We start from the raw sequence: 19,178 nt of genomic DNA on the forward strand, positions 1-19,178 counted from the left end.
GAAAAACCAAGAATGGTAACTTAAAGGGATAAAAGTTGACTTTTTAAAGGCAAAGTTTGACCAAAATTTTGTGTAATTGGTTAGAGCTGAAATTTGATAAGCTTATAGATCTCATTTTTAGCTTTACAAACAATGGGTATTTTATTAAACTTGGAGTTTTGTAAGGAAATTATGCCCTTCTAAAGTTAGGCATAAATTCTGAAAAGTTGAAAATTTACCAAATAAATAGTACCACTTTGAACAAAATCTGGGATTAATGAATGAGTTCTGGATGCCAATGATATTTTTTCTTTAAAGAGCATGTTAAGAGCTTTTCATAGAACTTGGAACTATCTCATTTTGATTTTTCTGGAATTAGTTATGAATTTTCAAAGTTTGGCCTTTATTAGGGTTACAATGAATTAGTAGCCACAATTTCAAGAAATTTAAAGTTTAAATTTTTCCAACTTTGAGCAATAAGAAACAATTCTAAATGATTCCAATTGAGGTTAAATGAGGTCTAAAAGTAAGGTGTGATGATATAGATCCTGATAAAGATAAGGCTTGGATCGATGACATAGAGAGACCAACCGAGCTAAGAGGTGGTGGAGGAGCATAAGCGACATAGATGACTTGGGGGTTACTTGGAAAGAATTTAAACAAATGTCCTTTGATAACTACTTTCCCCCAGCCATGAGATAAGGGGAAAAAAATAGCTTTTTATGCTCTTCAACAAGAGAACATACATGAGGATGAGTTTTTTTTTCAATGAGAACATGAGGATGAGTTTATTGCCAAGTATATTGACCTCTTCAAGCATGTTACCTACCTACAGCAGAAGGATAACCTAGAGTGGATGGCCTAACAATTGATTGAATGGGTGAGGCTAGAGTTAAAGCAACAAATAGCCTTATATGAGTTTAAGAATTTCAAGAATGCCTACACGAAACTCAGGATGGTTCCCGCAGGACCCGAGAGGTAGAGGAAAGCTAGTGCCGAGATAACCAAGGCAGGTTCTCCAATTTTATGAGGCTGATTAGAGGAATTAATAAGAAGAGTAGCTATAGTTATGGGAGCTGGGGGAGCTCAAGTAGAGGAAAGAGCCAGAGTCAAAAGTATTCAACCTATAAAGGCTTTATACAGAGGAGACAGGCTCAGGGGAGCCATATAGGAGGAGATCAGAGTGTCTACCGTGAGTCTGCCAGATCCACACTAAGTATTAGTGGTCCTTGCTTGAGATGTGGGAAGAATCATAAGGGCAGTGTTGGAATGCTACAAATGTCATAAGTTTGGACACCTAGCTCACAATTGTCTGGAGGCACAGCAACAAACTCCTAGTTTCAGATCCACAGTTCTAGGGAGAGTTTTTGCCTTGACTAGAGAGGAGGTCGGTACGTCTCCTAATCTAATTAGAGGTACTGTTTCTTTTCAAGGACATGATATACTTGTGTTATTTGATTCTGGTGCCACTCATTCTTTTATTGCTGTAGATTGTGCTTGAATGTTTAAATTTCCAATGCATGATTTATCTTGCTTATTGAAAGTGTCAACTCCAATAAGGATTAAGTCTCATGCTTAAATTTGATAATCATGAGTCTATGATTGATTTGATTTGTCTACCCCTTAAGGGTATTGATGTTATTATTGGCATGGATTGGCTATTAGCAAATAATGCCATTTGGATTACAAAAGGAAGATACTAACCCTTCCTTTGTGCACTATGATAGTTGAGGCTATTAATGGTCTTTTGTGGTTATCTGCTACTCAAGCAACTAAGTGTATTTAGAAAGATTGTCAGGCCTACACTATTTTCTTTTCTGTTAGTATGGATAAGGAAGTTGGTATTGAGCAGATCAAGGTAGTAAAAGAGTTTCCTAAGGTATTTCCTAAGGAAGTGTCCAGTTTACACCCTAAGAGGGAAGTTGAGTGCTAGGGACAGCTCTAATTTCTAAAGTACTATATAGGATGTCACTTCTGAATTGGTAGAGCTAAAAAAGCATATCAAAGAGTTACTTGATAAAGGTTTTATTAGACCAACTAGTGTCTCACCGTGGGGATCACCACTGTTTATGAGAAAAGAGGATAGGAGCCTGAGATTGTGTATAGATTATACGCAGTTGAACAAAGTGACTATTAAGAATAAATATTCTTTGCCTAGGATTGATGACTTGCTAGATCAGCTAATGGGCTTAGCGGTGTTTTCCAAGATCGACTTAAGGTATGGATATCACTAGTTAAGAGGTAGAGCAGAAGACATCCCAAAGACGGTATTCACACCAAATATAGGCACTGCGAGTTTTTGGTAATGCCTTTCAGTTTAACGAATGCTCTAGCGGTGTTTATGGACTATATGAAATAGATCTTTAGGTTGTACTTGGACAAGTTCATTGTGGTGTTTATAGATAATATCTTGATATACTCCAAGAACGAGGAAGAATACCAATAGCATCTTTACATTGCATTTTAAATATTGAGAGATCATCAATTGTATGCTAAGTTAAGCAAGTTTGAGAGGTCACGTAGTATCTACCAAGAGAGTGGCTATTGATCCTAGCAAGGTTAATGTCGTGTTGAAATGAAAATCCCCAAAATCTGTCATAGAGGTGAGAAGTATCATGGGTTTAGTAGGGTATTACTGGGGGTTTATTAAGGGATTTTCTCAAATTGCCATGCCTCTAACTAACTTGACCAAGAAAGCCCAACTGTTTATTTGGAATGAGAAGTCTAAGGCAGCTTTCTAAGAATTGAAGGCTGATGAAGCCTTAGTCGTTATAGGCTCTCCAAAACAATCAGTTCCGAATGGAATGCACTGTAGAGGCACAATCCGAGTCGTGTTCACTTCGAGGAGCCTCACTTGTTCCTATGCAATCTTGTGACAAAATTGTGCGGAGATAAAATTTGGGGGATTTTAAAACTGAATTAAATTCCAATGCAATCAAAAGGAAGCAGAAAAATCTTTTGGTCTTTTTTTCTTTCAGTAAATTAAAACAACAGTAAAGAAAACAATCAAAATGATAATTTGTAAAGTTAATTGATAAAATGCCCCTTAGAGAATTGATTAAGCCTTCATCACTTTAAAATGTGTTAGGAGTTTACTTTAAAACCAATCTTAGCTAGTTTGGAAACCTTCCAAACTTTGGCAAACTAGTATGTTAATGAAACCTTTGACCCAAAGACTCATAACAAAACTAACCACCCTCATGAATGAACACTTGGTGAGACTGATACAATGGTAACAACAACTTAAACACAATAACCAATAATGCTAGCAAGGTACCATAATTAATCAAAACCAAACGTGGAATAAAACCAATCAAATTCACAGGACTAAATGTAGAATTTTCATTACAAAACAAATACCAAGGCATAAATTCTTAGAATCCAATCCAAAATAACAAGATAGTAACATTAAAGTTCAGCTTTAATAACAACACAGAATTTCTAACCAAGAACAACTGAAATGTTATTAAATTAACAAAAAAGATGAAGTAAAACTCCCCAAATTAAGTCCTAAGCTCAAACCCTCATCAAAACTCCTTAGGGCAAAACATTCTAGCCTTCATGACCTTAGAAGCAGCTCCTCCAAGCTCTGAAATCACAGCACCAGCCATAACAGATGAAGGTAAATGATGGATGGTGCAGAAAACTGATGGAATGAGGTGGGAAAGAGGTTAAAATTGGTGGCAATCAATAAAAGAACCCCAAGAACCCTTGAAGAACCCTAGGAGACAAAAATAGGAGTGTTTGGACGGTGAATGGCGGCTGGCTCGCGTGGTCTATTTCCCAAAATCACAATCTGAGGTTTAAAACCTGATTCTATGTCAGCATTTTTTTGTCATGACCAAACATACATTTCATCGCAACTAAATAGTCAAAACGAACTGCTACATTTAGTTGGGCCTTTTCTGGAATTGCTGTAATCTGTTGGGCCTCAACTATAATTCCCTCGAACGTAGGTCCTTTGGAGATATTTTTCGCACAACCCATGACCTGAAAATCAAATTAAGCACTTGTAACATCCAATTCAATTTTGTAAATGATGATTACTTAAAATGATGCAAATTTGACCGTTTTGCCCCTACAAAGTGCTTAATGAGAATTTAAATCCGTAATTATAGATTACTAAAATTCACATCAAAACATGCATTTTAAACCAATTAATTCCTCTAAAAACATGCAATTGGACATGAATTAATACAGTAAAACTTGGTCAAATCAACTCCCCCACACTTAGACATTTGCGCTCCTGAGCAAAATGGAAAGAGATACAAGAGTTGTGAAAAGACTGGAGTCAGGCACAAACGATAACAAGTGCTCCTCACAACCAATCAAGCATACATCAAAAACTAATAGTAACTCAACTAACCCATGGGATGAAAGCGACAAATCAAATAATAGGACTCTCTAACAAGCAAAAATAGTGAGAAAAACCATGCAAAGTGTTTAACCAAAACAATCAATCAACCAAAGGGAATGAGCATCAGAGATCACTCAAAGGATAAAAGTGTATCGCTCAACTCACCTTAATTGGGTCATTTTCTCTCAAATCCACTTGACAAAACAAACTCACGTTTGTAATGATTTTACTATCTCCACTAAGAATGCAACGATACACTAGATCAAAAGGACTTTAAGGGGTGTAATAATGAATGAAGGCTAAATGGAATGAATAAAACAAGTACCAATATCCAAAATTGATTTCTAGCTAGCTTTTTATTGATTGAAGCACAAAACTTTAATCTTCAACCTACCAAGAAAATTGCCTATTTCAAAAATTTTATTCTAAGGATCCCTTATATATATATATATATATATATTTTCCTCTCTTTCTTTTCAACATTTTGGCATTTCCAAACCCAAGAAGATAAAGTACAACATCACAGATGCAGTAATGAAAAGTGTAGTTAGGGCTTTGAATAAACAATACATGTGTTGGTACTTAAATTTGAAGAAGGCTCAAAGGGGTGAACAAGGATTAAACGAAGTAGCTTGTGTTTGGATAAAGGGTTTAAAAATGAATGCCTTTATCTTATCCAGAACACCAATGCATATGAAGCTTTGACAAAGAACCAGAACAAGTTCTAGAGAATGTAAAATCAAGTGGACAAGTCACACTAGAAAGGAATTTGGCCACAAATAACTTCCAACAAGGTTAGATCTCTCATATGCATCCATAATGCTCAATCGAATGCAAGATTAATCCCAATGCATGAATAAATTCACTAAATTTGCAAATCACAGAATGAAAACCATTTGAAAAGTTTCAACCACCCATGAATGAGTCAAGAATTGAAAGAGTTTCAATACAACTTGAAAATCTTGAAAAAAAGTTTCCTTGCAAGAGTAAGTAATCAAAGTCCAAATGTGGGTGAGTTTTAGTTAGACCTCTGCACACCATACAAAACAGCTTCTATGGAAAACCTTGCATACTTGTCGTGACTAAAACAGTCATTTGTCGCGAGCACAATGATCATAGAGCCACAGAAGTGAAACTTCGTTGCGGCTAACTTGGCACTAGTTGCGATGAATCAACAAACTGAGAGCAAAACACACAAGAAACAACACTTTATCGTGACCAAGATAACTACTCGCTGTGACCAGAATAAAGGCAGAGGCAAAAGAAGAAACAAATGAGCACAAATACTCCCCTCCCCTATACTCGAATGCTATAATGTCCTCATTGTAAAAAACAACACCACAAAAACTTGAGGCCCCACGAAACACACGAGAATGAGTGAAACATAACAGAGAGCAATTAAAGCAACAGGGAGCTTATACAAATACCATTACAACTTAAAGTCAAAGGCAACATCAAGAGCAAATCAAAGTCAAGGTTCAAAACAGTATAGAATCCAGGTAACATCCAAAATCAACCACAAGCAGAAAAAGAGATACAGCAAAAGGGAAATAATTAGGGGTAAAATGGGCTCTAGTCCTTGTCATCTGCCCTCCTCTCCTCTGTAAGTGCTTCCCTATTCAACAGCTGGGAGCTAGAGGGTCCAGTAGGTGGTTCAAATGGCCCTTGTAACTAGAACAACTGGTGCTGAATGCTCCTTCAAACCTAGGAGGCAAAGGAATCCCAAACTGTGTAGTCAAAGCTAGCATCATAGGATCAAAGAATTGTTGTCGCTGGGCTTCTTAAGTGAGGACATAATTCTACAAAGCCGTAATCCTCTGGTCAAAGCTATCCTGGAGTGAGGCAATTTACCGGCTGAGGCTCTCCATAGTGATACTAGACCCACCGGTTCCCTCAGCCTCTTCTGCAGTGTCAGCAAGGTCGTCTTCAGCAACTCTCTTGCCCTTTTTTTGGCAACGCACCTCTGCAGCCCGCTTATTGGAGGGCTTGTAGCATTTAGTTTGGATTCCCTCAAATAAATTGTGATCATCCTCCACCGGCATTCTCATTTTAATACAAAGCTCAGAGATCAACTGGGGGAACACTAGATTGGCTTTGGTGGAGCGAGCACACTGCAGAATAGACTCCAAAACAATCAGAGGAATGTCAACTGGTTCCCCTGCCATTAGCAAATACAAGAGCAGGGCACCTTCCTTGGTGGTGTCACAGATGTGGGCGTTGGGCATAATGTTATAACACCAAAAGTTAAGCCAGATTCGAGCTTCGTCATTTATAACCTTCCTTTCCAAGTAGAACTAGTCTTTGCCCCTTTTAACCCAATTGCCACCCTCTACACATAGTGTACTGATGACGTCGTCCCAGTCCACATCTTTCAGATTCTTCCTGTAATGCTGGAATTTTGCACTCCTTCACCATCAGCAACTTATAATGCCATTGAATAGCTTCTTTTGTTAACTGTATACCCATTCGGTGCAGCCTGATCATCGGTTTATCCTCAACCCTTGTGGTAGTGTAAAACTCCCTAACCAAGTACTCATTGCCAGGCTCTCTCTTTTTCATCATTTCTCTAAAACCCCTTTTAATGGCACACATTCATCAGAATTCGGGAATTCCCTTTCTAGCAGCAGGTTCCGAGAATAAATAATGGTTTGGGCTTGCTCTTTGGTTTCAGTTGGGGCATTATTAGGAGACATCTGCAAAAGTAAAACAGCACACACAAGACACAAACACACATGAACAAAACACATAAAAGCAACTTCCTAAACTACTAAGAAGGAAAAAGAAACTATGCTAGATAAATCCTGAGACACTGTACTCCTCTTCTCAACTAAAGCTGAACAAGCTGAACTGGTTTGAAGAAAGGTTCAAAAGAATTAAAAGAAATCGATTGCAAGTGTAGTTCAAAAATAGTCAGAGAAATCCGGAACAGAAAGGTTTCAGCCTATTCGTTGTGACCAAACAGGAACCTTGGTCACAACGAATATACATAATGGTTCCTGTTCTAGCTTCTGTAAAAACAGCTGGTCATGATGAAGAAACATATGTTGCCGTGATGCAATATGACAAAAGTTCACGAAAACCAGGGTTTACGCAGAGAAACCAAAAAATCCAACAATACCAAGCACAAAACTTACAAACCAGTTCAATTTATCAACAAAACACAGCCCAACAACAGTGTATACATCATAAATACCATTCTAACCACTCTACCTAACACAAAGCATCAATGAAACCTGAACACCCTTCCTTTAAAAACTAAAAAAATGAATAATAGAAGGAACATGGAGGGAGAGACCGTAATCACCTTTAACATATAGGGAAAGGAGTGGAGCAAGTAGGTTGGAGTGAGGTGACGGCCTTAGGGAAGTGCACAAACGATTGCTGGTAGAATTGAGTGAAGTAGAGCAGGTTGAGGCAGAGGAAGACTGGGTTGGCAAACTGGATGGTTTCTGATGAGGGAAACTATAGAAATTGGGTTTTGGGGGTGAAAGGACTAAAAGACCTAGGGTTTTTGGAGGCCCAAAGGAATGTGGATGCTTTTGGGGGAAGATTCAAAGGGCAAATGGGGAATTTCATTGAATAAATAAGGGCAAAACAGAGAAAATACGAGTCTAAAATTTCTAAAAATAAAGCTTTTTTGTCACGACCAAACAGAATTTTAGTTGCGATTAAAAATTGTTCAGAGGCTTTCGGGAAGTCAAGAAAGGCAGAGTTGGTCGCGACAAACTAGGTGCTAGTCACGACAAATAACATAGACCGAGAGCAACCTTAGGAAACCACTAACAACCCTTCTGGCTAACAAACACTGAATTCTAAGCCCCTATACCAAACCAGTGACCCAATACCCTTAGCAAAACAAGCCCCAGTAACAAAAACCTCTAAACTAAAACAGGACTACCCCCAAAACAGCATCATGCAGCAATCATCAACTAGAAAAACAGCATACAGCACCACTCAAGCCAGAACTTGCAGCAAAACAAGGGAGGAATAGAGTAAAGGAAATACACCAGCAAAAAAAAAAACAACAAAGAACAAACAAGACAAACTATAAAAGCAAAGAATATCTACACTACTAGAGAGTTTCCTCCCTCACACAAATCCAACAATCTAAGCAACAATTGATATCACGAGCCATCTTAAAATGATAAAAGATAAAGAGAGTAAAGAAACAACCTGAGGTTATGTTTCTACAGGCTTGCCACAGAAAAGCTTGAGGAGATGTCCATTAGCTAGATGTGTAGTGCCATCCTTTTTATCCTTGAGCTCAAATGCTCCATAGCCAAGGACCTTTGTTATGGTGTAAGGTCCGTCCCATCTCTCCTTCAGCTTCTCGTCTCTAAATTTGAACTGGGCTATGAATTTAAGGACCCTGTCACCAAGCTTGAAACTCTTCCTCAAGATACTACTATCGTGAATGGCCCTGCAATTTTCCTTGTACATCCGAGAGTTGTCATAGGCCTCTGGTCTCATTTCATCTATCTCTTGAGGCTGAAATAGCCTTTCCTTGCCAGCTTTGTCTATTTCCTTCTTGCATGTCAAAACAGCCCAATAAGCTTTATGTTCCAATTCCATTAGTAAGTGGCATGATTTTCTATAGACAAAGTAGTATGGAGACATCCCTAGAGGGTTTTTGAATGCTGTTCGGTATGCCCACAGCGCATCATTGAGCTTCAAACTCTAATATTTTCTCGAAGGCTTTGCCATCTTCTCTAAGATCCACTTGATTTCTTGGTTAGATACCTCTGCTTATTTGTCTGAGGGTGATAGGCAGTAGAGGTTTGTGTGTGACCCCATATCTAACAAGTAGGCTACTAAGAAGCCTATTACAGAAATGGGTTCCTTGATCACTCACTAAAGCCCTGAGAACCCTAAGTCGACTAAAAATGTTAGACTTCACAAGCTCAACTACGGTTTTGGCATCATCTTTTTAGGTGGGAATGGCCTCTATCCATTTGGAAAGATAATTAGCTACTAGAAGGATATAATTGAAGCCATTGGAAGGAGAGAAGGGGCTCATAAAATTGATACCCCAAACATCAAACATTTCACAGAATAACATGGGCTTTTAAGGCATCTCATGCCTCCATCTCACTCCCCCAAATTTTTGGCATGTCTCATAAGATTTACAGAGTCCATAGCAGTCTTTAAATAAAGAAGGCCAGTAAAACTCACTCTTTAAAATTTTCCAAGCTGTCCTCTTCGAGCTGAAATGCCCCCCAAAAGACATGGTATGGCAAGCAGAGATAATTTGTTGTTGCTCTTCTTAGGGCATGTATTGTCTTATAATCCGGTCCCCGTATAGCCTCTATAGAAATGGTTCATCCCACACATAGTATTTGGACTCTACTTGGAGCTTCTACACATGATGAGTGGACATAGAAGGCAGGGTTGGTCCGGTCATGAGATAATTCACAAAGTGAGCATACCAAGGCCCCCAAGAGCTATGGAACATAATATCTCATCAGGAAAAGAATCAAAGATAAGGTGAGATTTATCAATTCTCCTTGTATCTAAGGGTAACTGGCTCAAATGATCGGCCACATGGTTTTCAGCTTCGGCTTGGTCCCTAATCTCAAGATCAAACTCTTGTAAAAAGAGAGCCCAACGAAGCAACTGAGGTTTTGCTTGAAAAGATACCGTGTTGCTACATGATTAGTGAACACAACAACCTTGGAATTAATCAAATAAGGTCTGAACTTATCTAGAGCAAAAAATCACGGCAAAAAGCTCTTTCTCAGTGGTTGTGTAACTGACTTGCGTAGCATCTAAGGTTTTTGATGCATAGGCGATCACCTTTGAGAGTTTATCTTCCTTTTGTCCTAACATGGCTCCAACAGTAAAATTAGAGGCATCATAAGAGATCTAAAAGTGTAAGTGCCAATTTGGAGCAACTAGGATGGTGGAGAAATTAGTTTAGCTTTCAAGGGCAATTTTACAAGTTTCATTAAATTGAAATTTGGGATCCTTTTTAAAAGGTTTGAAAGTGGTAAGGCAATTTTGCTAAAATCTTTTCTAAATCTCATATAGAACCCTGCATGCCCCAAAAAGGATCAAATTTCTTTGAGATTAGTAGCGTATGGAAGGAGAGAGATAATTTTAATTTTTGCCTTGTCTACTTCTATGCCTTTACAAGAAATCAAATGGCCCAAAACTATGCCTTCATTGACCATAAAGTGGCATTTTTCAAAATTCAATACTAGCTTCTTTTCAATGCATCTTTGTAAAACCTTTTCTCAGCTAGACAAACATGCAGCAAAAGAGTTACCATACATACTGAAGTCATCCATGAATATCTGTCACATCTAGTAATATGGTAATTAGGAATAAGAATATCCCTAAATATTTAAAGGCCAAAAATGACAAGGAGAAATAGAATAATTTTGGCGGAAAATAATTATTATAATTTTCCAAGCCAATTATGAAAAGTTTGACTAATTAAGGAAAATTGGTCAAGAATAATTATGGAAAAATAATTCTGAGTCTCAGAAAATTAAGAAAAAAATAAGGATAATGTTTTTGAGAATTATATGGGATTATAAAATTAGTTTTATGACCAATTTGCCCTTAAAGAAATTACAAAGGAATTTAAGGGCAATTTAAGCTAGTTTAAGGTCTTTATTTGGAAAATTCCAAATAAATATTTTTAAGAAGAATAAAATCCCAAGAAAATTCCTATGATATTCCAAGAAATTATAAGAGATTATGGAATTAAAATAAGACGCTCAAGTGTCCAAGATTTTTCCCAATTCCTCTGAAAAGTGGAAAAATCACTAAAGAGAAGGAAATTAGTTTTCTATTTTATTTAATTATTGGGAAATTAATTTTGAGACGAAGAGGGAAATTTGGAAAGATAAAAATGAAGAGAATAATTTATGGATCTGACAAGAAATAATTACAGAGGCCTGAGTACTGTAATTATAGAAAAAAAGTTAAACCCGGAGTAAAAGTACACTAATAAAGCAAGAAGTGGAGTCTTGCACTTTGCTTGGCCCACAAGTTGCCACTTGTTAAGCCTTTAATGGATGGTAATTAAAGCTTTCCAAGTGTCAAGCTGCCAATGGAGAGGATCTTGACTTTGAAATTAATTACATTATGATTTAAGTTAATTAAGAGAGAGGATTAAGACTAATTAGGCTCTTGACACATGGCATATCATTAATGATGGTTGGTGGGATATTTTGTGAGCATTGATGAGCTTTTCCTCCCCCATAATCAGACCTCATTTCATGCTAAAGAGAAAAGAGAGAGAGCAAGAGTGATTTTGTGAAGAGATCAAGCAAAAGCAATCATATTTGACCTTCCAACGAAGATCCAAGCTTGGTAAGTTGTCTTAAGATGTTGGTTGCTTTGTTTTATTGATTTGTATGGTTGGAAAAATTACTTCTTTTCCCTTCTTGTTGCTGGCCGAAATGGGTATAGTGTAGGGAAGGAGGTTTTGTTGTTAAACATAGTTAGAACACTATGATTTAAGATGGTTTCAAGTGGTTTAGTGTTGTTTTGAAAAGTTTTTCATGGTTGAACTTCAAGAGGTTTGGTTTGGCAAAGACCAAAACTGAACCCTAGGATGTGTTTTCCAAAGTTTTGAGGCTACCATTGTGTTCAAACTGAAAAATGGTGTAGGGTAAACCTAAAGAACAAGTGTTGGAAGCCATAGAATCAAAGTTGCAATTTTTGGGTTTTGAACCCTAATGGTTCGGCCAAGCTGAACCTGAAGGAAGGAAATTTATTTTGTTAAATCCAAGTAGATATTTGGAATCTACATGAAAAATCATGTAGGGTTGAGTCAAGAGGAAATTTTTAGGGTTTATGGAAACCAACTCTAAAAATTCAAGAACAAAAATGGAAGCTTTAAGGGGTTTAGGAGTTACTTGAGTTATGTTATTGATTTTATGAGGAATGGTTGATGATTCTTGCTGCCCTTTTTATGGATTGCCATGTTAGGGTTTGGCACTTGTGGGAGCAAGAAGGAACAACAAGAAAAACAAAAAGCATTGGATCAAGGTAGTGGGATCTAATTAGCCATTAATGTTAACTTTGCATTGTTATTTATGGCATGTATGCTTGCTATTATATGGTTGAACTATGATGTTGTGATATGGTTGCTCCTTGCATTTGTTGGCATGGCCTTGCATGTTGAGGTTGCCTATTTATAAAAAGATTAGTTCTCCTATGATAGCTAATGTTGAAATACTTTATAATGATGCATGTTAATGTTTTGGTTGATTGATCTTGCTACTGGGATTTCTTAAAATCTCATCCCCCAAATATAATCCAACATTTTAGGGCTTGAAACTCCTATGAGCAAGCTGCAAATTGGAGACTAAAGTATGGTGTCTTGCCATAAAATTCGTGGACCCTTTTTGGTTATGTATATATTATACTAACAGTGCTGTAGGAACACTGTTACTGCCCTGTTTACACAACTTTTTGATTATTCTCCCAAACGTGTTTAATCACTAATTTTGGCATGATTATAGATAACGTCCTGAGCTTCAATTTGATAGCTAATACATTAAAAATGGCCAAGTATACGAATTTTAATGATTTTTCAAAGTTGAAGGTCAGAATCTGGGAAAAAGGGTTTTTGGCAAATGGACAGTGTTGCATTTCACAAAAACCTGATGCTTTTTCATAAGGAATTGGATCATGAGATTATTTTTTCTTGAAAGAGGACTTAAAGAGCTTTAAATATAATTTTGAACCCCCCCATTTGGATTTTTGTGGAATAAGTTATGAATTTTTGACATTGGGCTAGAGAAACTGGATTTTTACCTAATGAACAGTAAAAATCCGAAATTTAGTGTTTTTAAGGTAAAAATTGAGTCCAAGACCATCCAATGTGGTCTAAAGTGGTTTTAAATGAAACCTAAGTGGATATAATAGTAAGGTGTGACAATATCTCCATGCAATCCCCTAAGAAATCATTGAAGATTGACATAATGCATCTTCAAAAAGTTCCTTAGGCATTGCAAAGTCCGAATGGCATTCTTCTGTAAGCATAAGTCCCAAAATCACAAGTGAAAGTTGTCTTCTCTTGGTCCTCCAGTGCAATAGGTACTTGAAAATAATCGAAAAAACCATCAAGGAAACAATAGTGGGATTTGCCTACTAATCTTTCTAACATTTGGTTGACAAAAGGGATGGGGAAGTGGTCTTTATGTGTAGCATCATTAAGTTTCCTATAGTCAATGCAGACAAGCCAAGCATTTTGGACTCTAGTGGGTATGAATTCATTCTTTTCATTTTTCACCACAGTCAACCCACTCTTTTAGGTACTACCTGAATAGGGCTAACCCATTTGCTATCTGAAATGGCATAAATAATTGCAGCACTTAGGAGCTTTGAGATCTCCTTCTTAACTATCTCCTTAATCAAAGGATTGACTCTTCTTTGATTTTGTTTTACTGGTTTTGCTCCTTCCTCTAAAAGGATTCTCTGAGTGTAGACAGTTGGGCAAATATCAGGTATATCGGCTAGAGTCCATCCTATGGCTTTCTTATACTTTTTCAAAACATTGAGCAACATGTCTCTTCTTCTAGGTATAGGTAGTTGGCAATTATGATTGGGAGTTGCTCATTAGATTCCAAGAAAGCATATTTAAGGTTAGGTGGTAATGGTTTAAGCTCAAGAGTAGGGGGTTGGACTAAAGAAGGAATCAATTGAGAAATATCAATGGAAGAAAGTGCAAGATTACTCCCCTCTCCCTTCTCTGCCATGGAATGAACCCCAAGGTTGACTGAGTTCACCACTGATCCCTCCATCTCTCCAGGGGTTAAATCAACTAGCTGTTGATCATTGTTAGCAATGACCTTAGAAACCATATTTGTATCACTTGAACAACAAGTTAGGGCATTATCAAATAGATACTTCAAAGTTAGAAGAAATGGTGCAAGAGATTGGTTCACAAGGTGAAGTAGGAATTTCTATGGCCCTTAAACTGAGGCCTCTTCTATGGAGCAGGTGCGAAGATGGAATAGTAACAGTGGATGGGCACTCTGGGTTTGCAATACTGTGAGGGGTTTATCACGGCAACTAGTACATTTCGTCATGACAAACTGAAGGAGTAGAGCTGACACCTCTTGTGATAGAATTGTTCCTCGCGACCAATCCCTCTTCTCGTCGCGACGAACATAGAAGACAGTAAGCTTTATCTTCAGAAATTGCAATGCTTTGCCTCTCGTTGAGATCTAAATCTCCTACAATACTAACAGAAAGCTCCTCTCTAAGAGAGTTGTCACTAATGACTGGAGGTATGGTGCTTATGCAAGATTCAGATTCGCAAGATGACAATAAAAGTAGACGTAGGGCTGGTCGTGTACAATTAACTATTGCACAGTTAAGACACGTCTCACTGCCACCACATGAACATGTAGAGGGAAAAGAATGAAGTGGAGGCTTCATCCTCATTAAGTAAGGATTTGCATGAATAAAATTTAGAAATATCAAAGATAACCTCACTTAATTCAAATTCAGAAATAGCATTATCAACAGCAACATCAATAACATTTAAACCCAAAAGAGAGTATTCCTCATATGGATGCCTCATTGCTTCATACATATTAAAAGAAACTACTTGCTCTCCCACCTCCATGGTTATAACACTGTCTTTCATTTGAATCATCATGTTCGAAGTCCTCAAGAATGGTCTACCAAGAATGAGTGTGGAAGATTCAGATTCGCAAGATGACAATAAAAGTGGACGTAGGGCTGGTCGTGTACAACTAACTATTGCACAGTTAAGACACGTCTCGCTGCCACCACATGAACATATAGAGGGAAAAGAATGAAGTGGAGGCTTCATCCTCATTAAGTAAGGACTTGCATGAATAAAATTCAGAAATATCAAAGGTAACCTCACTTAATTCAAATTCAGAAACAGCATCATCAACAGCAATATCAATAACATTTAAACCCAAAAGAGAGTAATCCTCGTATGGATGCCTCATTGCCTCTTACATATTGAAAGAAACTACTTGCTCTCCCACCTCCATGGTTATAACACCGTCTTTCATTTGAATCATCATGTTCGAAGTCCTCAAGAATGGTCTACCAAGAATGAGTGTGGATTTATGAGACAACTCATTAGCCATGTCAAGCACATAAAAGTCAGCAAGAAAAAGCAAACCCTTGACCTGAACTAGGATATCCTCTAGAATCCCCTCAGGTTTCCTAGTTGTTCTATTGGCCAATTGGAGTGTAACAGTAGTGGTCTGTAAGATACCGACTCCTAAAGCTCTATACATCGACAATGGCATAACATTTATAGCCGCCCCTAGATCAAGTAAGGCTCCTACTACGGCAACTTTTCCTACAGTGCAGGGAATAGTGAAAGCACCGGGATCTTGGCATTTGACTAGGATTTAGGGTTTGAACAAAGCTGAAACATTTGGGCTAACTTGAACTAACTCATTGGGTTTAAACCTTCTCTTATTAGTGCAAAGTTCTTTTAGGTATTTAGCAAAAGGTGGGGAATTCTTAATCAAATCAATGAAAGGTAAATCCACTTCAAGCTCACTAAAGAAATCCATAACCTCTTTCAAAGTTTTAGATGCTACAACCCTTTTAGACATAAGATATGAATTGGGAAAAGGAAGTTCTTTACAGTTTACCCCCTTACCATCATGCATTAAGGCTCCCTCTTTACCCACTTCTCCTTTTTTTGTAGCATCTTTTATTTGATTTTTCAGCACTTCCTTGGGTTGCTCCTCATGGCATTCATTTGTGTCACCAACCTCTTGGTCACCTCCTTGTGGTTCCTTAGATTTCTTGAGCAATGCCTTCTCTTTAGAGCTTTCAGAAAGCTTTATGGGTGAGAGAGGTAGGCTTTCTACTTCATTATCATTGCCCTCCTTTTGAGCGAATTGAACTCACTTCCCACTCCTAAGCTCAATAGCATTAAGAGACTTGGGATTTATGATAGTGTTTGAAGGCATTATACCACTAGCTTTAGCATTTATCAATCATGGTATTGAACATTTAAGTGACAAACCCATTCAGATTCTCATGTCTAGTTTCAAGCTGTTCAATCTTTGCGTACACAGTGGCAAAGTTGTTCTCAAACTGACTTCCTATAGCCACTATCTTCCCTTCCACTTGGCTCATCTTATTATCTAGGGAAGCTATCTTACTGTCACTCTTAGACATCTAGCTAGACAAGTTCTCAATCCCTTTCAAGATAATTTGCAACTTACTGCTTCCACCACTTGGTTGTTGTGGGGGATTAATCGGAACAACAACAGTAGAGGGATTAGGTCTCTGATAGTTACTTGAGGAACCACCTTGGTAGTTATTTCCTTGGTAATTCCCAACTTGACCTTGATTGTTGCCTCCCCCCAGTTGAAGTTAAGGTAATCTTCTACCCGGGGTTGTAGGTATTAGAATATGGATCCCGTTTTTGGTATTGGTTCGGCCTCTGTTGATACATAGTAGATACATTTTCAACAAGACCGATACAATCTTCAGTTCTATGCATTGGGGAGTCACATATGCTGTAAGAAGCAGCGATCAAGGTTAAAGGCTCAGTGTGAGGTTGATTGCTCCTTAGATTTTGGATTGTGGAAGCCAATTTAGCCATGTCTTGGGCCAGTTTAACAAAAAGTGGATCCCTGTCTCCCTTGTACCCTCTAGCATCTCGGGGGCTCACATGTTGGCGATTCAAGGCAAAGGTGTGAATTAAGGCCCATGCAGCTTGTGGCTCTATCAACTCAACTAATCTATTATCTGCAGCATCTAACACCTCAGTATCATGTGGCAATAACCCATTACAGAAATACTGAACAAGGTGCTCTTCAATAATCTGGTGATTCAAGCACTTGGTAAGCATATCTTGGAATGAGCTCTAGAATTAAAAGAAAGTTTCTCCTTCATCTTGCTTAGCAGAAGATATCTCCTTCCTAGTAACAAAGATCTTCGTAGATGGGAAGTATTTGTCAAGAAAAGCTCTCCTTAGTGTAGTCCAAGATTCATATGGATTGTCCACATATAGTGGCAGATTCATATACCACTCCTTGGCTTTCACCTCTAGAGATAGGTGAAAAACTTTCCACAGCACATCTTCAATCCTCGCCCCAGCTGGCTTTATAAACAAGCATTGCATATGGAGATACTTTAAATGAATGTATGGATTTTCACCTGAAAAACCATTGAACTTAGGAAGTGAGTGTATTAATTGACCCTTAAGTTCAAAATCATTTTCAAAAATAGGCAATACACCAAGTAAAGATTCAAAATTAGCATCAGACTAAGTAAGGTCTTTAATGGTTCTCCCTCTTTATGGCCCATTAGTACTATTGAATCCTATATCCTCACTGGCTCCCTAATGTCCATTACCATTCAACCCATTGCCCCTAGTTGGTTCATTCTGCCTAATGTCATTTGGGTTCATCCTATTACCACCTGTACCTTCCATGATCGGGACTTCTACAAGTGTTTCCACTAGGTTTTCCTCCTCTTCACCAATAGGTGGGTCAGGATTATGGGGCTTAATGGTTGCTATCCTACGCTTTCTCCTCAACCTTCATAAATATCTCTCCAACTCAGGTTGATAAGGCACTAACGGTGAGTCCTTCTTCGATGAAAGTCAAGAGATGCAAAAATTCCTTGCACACAAGCAATTCAAATAAAATGGATGAATGAATGGAGTGCAAGAGTATAAGGTATGAATGAATGATGAAAGAATATAACTATACACTCAAATGAAATATAGAGTGAGTATGTATCAGCCAAGACTTAAACAAATTTTTAGCTGAAAAAGGTTTTTCGTCACAGCTAAACTTGAGTTCATCGCAACTAAAGTGTTCACTGAAGCAAACCCAGAAAAATGGAAAGTAGCTCGTCGTGGCAAAACAAGGGTTGGTCGTGACTAAAAATCTTTACAGAATCGACTTCAGAATAGGACAACAACAAAAACAGAGCACTCACAAAACAAGAGGTATTAACTGCGCCCCACAAGGATCAGAAAGTTGTAGTAACAAGCCAATAACCACATATTGATGCAAGAAATCTAAAGAACTAACAAAAGAAACACAAATGCAAAACTTGAAAAAGAAATCAAGATATTTATGATTTTTCTAAAAATTTTCTATGCAAGAGAGAAAAACACTATGCTTAACACTAAGGACTCTAAGACAACTACAATGCAGATGCAACTACTAGACAACCTCGATCACATGGTTTGGACCCAAGCTCAACACTTAAGTTGACACCAAAATTACAGGAGGAACCAAATCAATGGCTCCTCAGCAACGGCACCAATTTGATGAAGCCTTAGTCGTTATGGGCTCTCAAAAACAATTAGTTCTGGATGGGAATGTACTATAGAGGCACGATCCCGGTTGTGTCCACTTCGAGGAGCCTGACTTGTTCCTATACAATCTTAGTGACAAAACCATGCGGAGAGATAAAATTGGGGGGATTTTAAAACTGAATTAAATTTCAATGCAATCAAAAAGGAAGTAGAAAAATCTTTTGGTCTTTCTTTCAGTAAATTAAAACAACAGTAAAGAAAACAATCAAAAGGATAAGTTGTAAACTTAATTGATAAAATGCCTTTTGAAGAATTGATTAAGTCTTCATCACTTCAAAATGTGTTGGGAGTTTACCTTAAAACCAATCTTAGCTAGTTTGGAAACCTTCTAAACTTTGGTAAATTAGTATGTTAATGAAACCTTTAACCCAAAGACTCACGACAAAACTAATAACCCTCATGAATGAACACTTGGTGAGACTGATGCAATGGTAACAACAACTTGAACACAATAACCAATTATGCTAGCAAGGTACCATAATTAATCAAAACCGAACTTGGATTGAAACCAATCAAATTCACAAGACTAAATGTAGA

The 19,178-nt window shown here is 37.7% G+C and overlaps 2 protein-coding genes across 2 annotated transcripts; both read right to left on the minus strand.

Moving 5' to 3' along the window:
- Window positions 1-6,894: 6,894 nt before the first annotated feature.
- On the minus strand, window positions 6,895-8,908 carry LOC114715017 (uncharacterized). The gene is made up of 2 exons (XM_028899821.1): window positions 8,528-8,908; window positions 6,895-7,029 (listed from the first exon to the last, which is right to left on the minus strand). The coding sequence occupies exons 1-2, from the start codon at window positions 8,906-8,908 to the stop codon at window positions 6,895-6,897; spliced, it is 516 nt and encodes a 171-aa protein (XP_028755654.1).
- Window positions 8,909-15,288: 6,380 nt separating this feature from the next.
- On the minus strand, window positions 15,289-16,480 carry LOC114715018 (uncharacterized). Its single transcript, XM_028899823.1, has 3 exons — window positions 16,326-16,480; window positions 15,954-16,126; window positions 15,289-15,644 (listed from the first exon to the last, which is right to left on the minus strand). Exons 1-3 carry the CDS (start codon window positions 16,478-16,480, stop codon window positions 15,289-15,291), a joined length of 684 nt encoding a protein of 227 aa, XP_028755656.1.
- Window positions 16,481-19,178: the final 2,698 nt, after the last annotated feature.

Source organism: Neltuma alba, unplaced genomic scaffold (genome assembly GCF_004799145.2).
Source record: "Neltuma alba isolate B1F8T4 unplaced genomic scaffold, ASM479914v2 tig00011571_pilon, whole genome shotgun sequence".
In the NCBI taxonomy this organism is placed as follows: Eukaryota; Viridiplantae; Streptophyta; class Magnoliopsida; order Fabales; family Fabaceae; genus Neltuma; species Neltuma alba.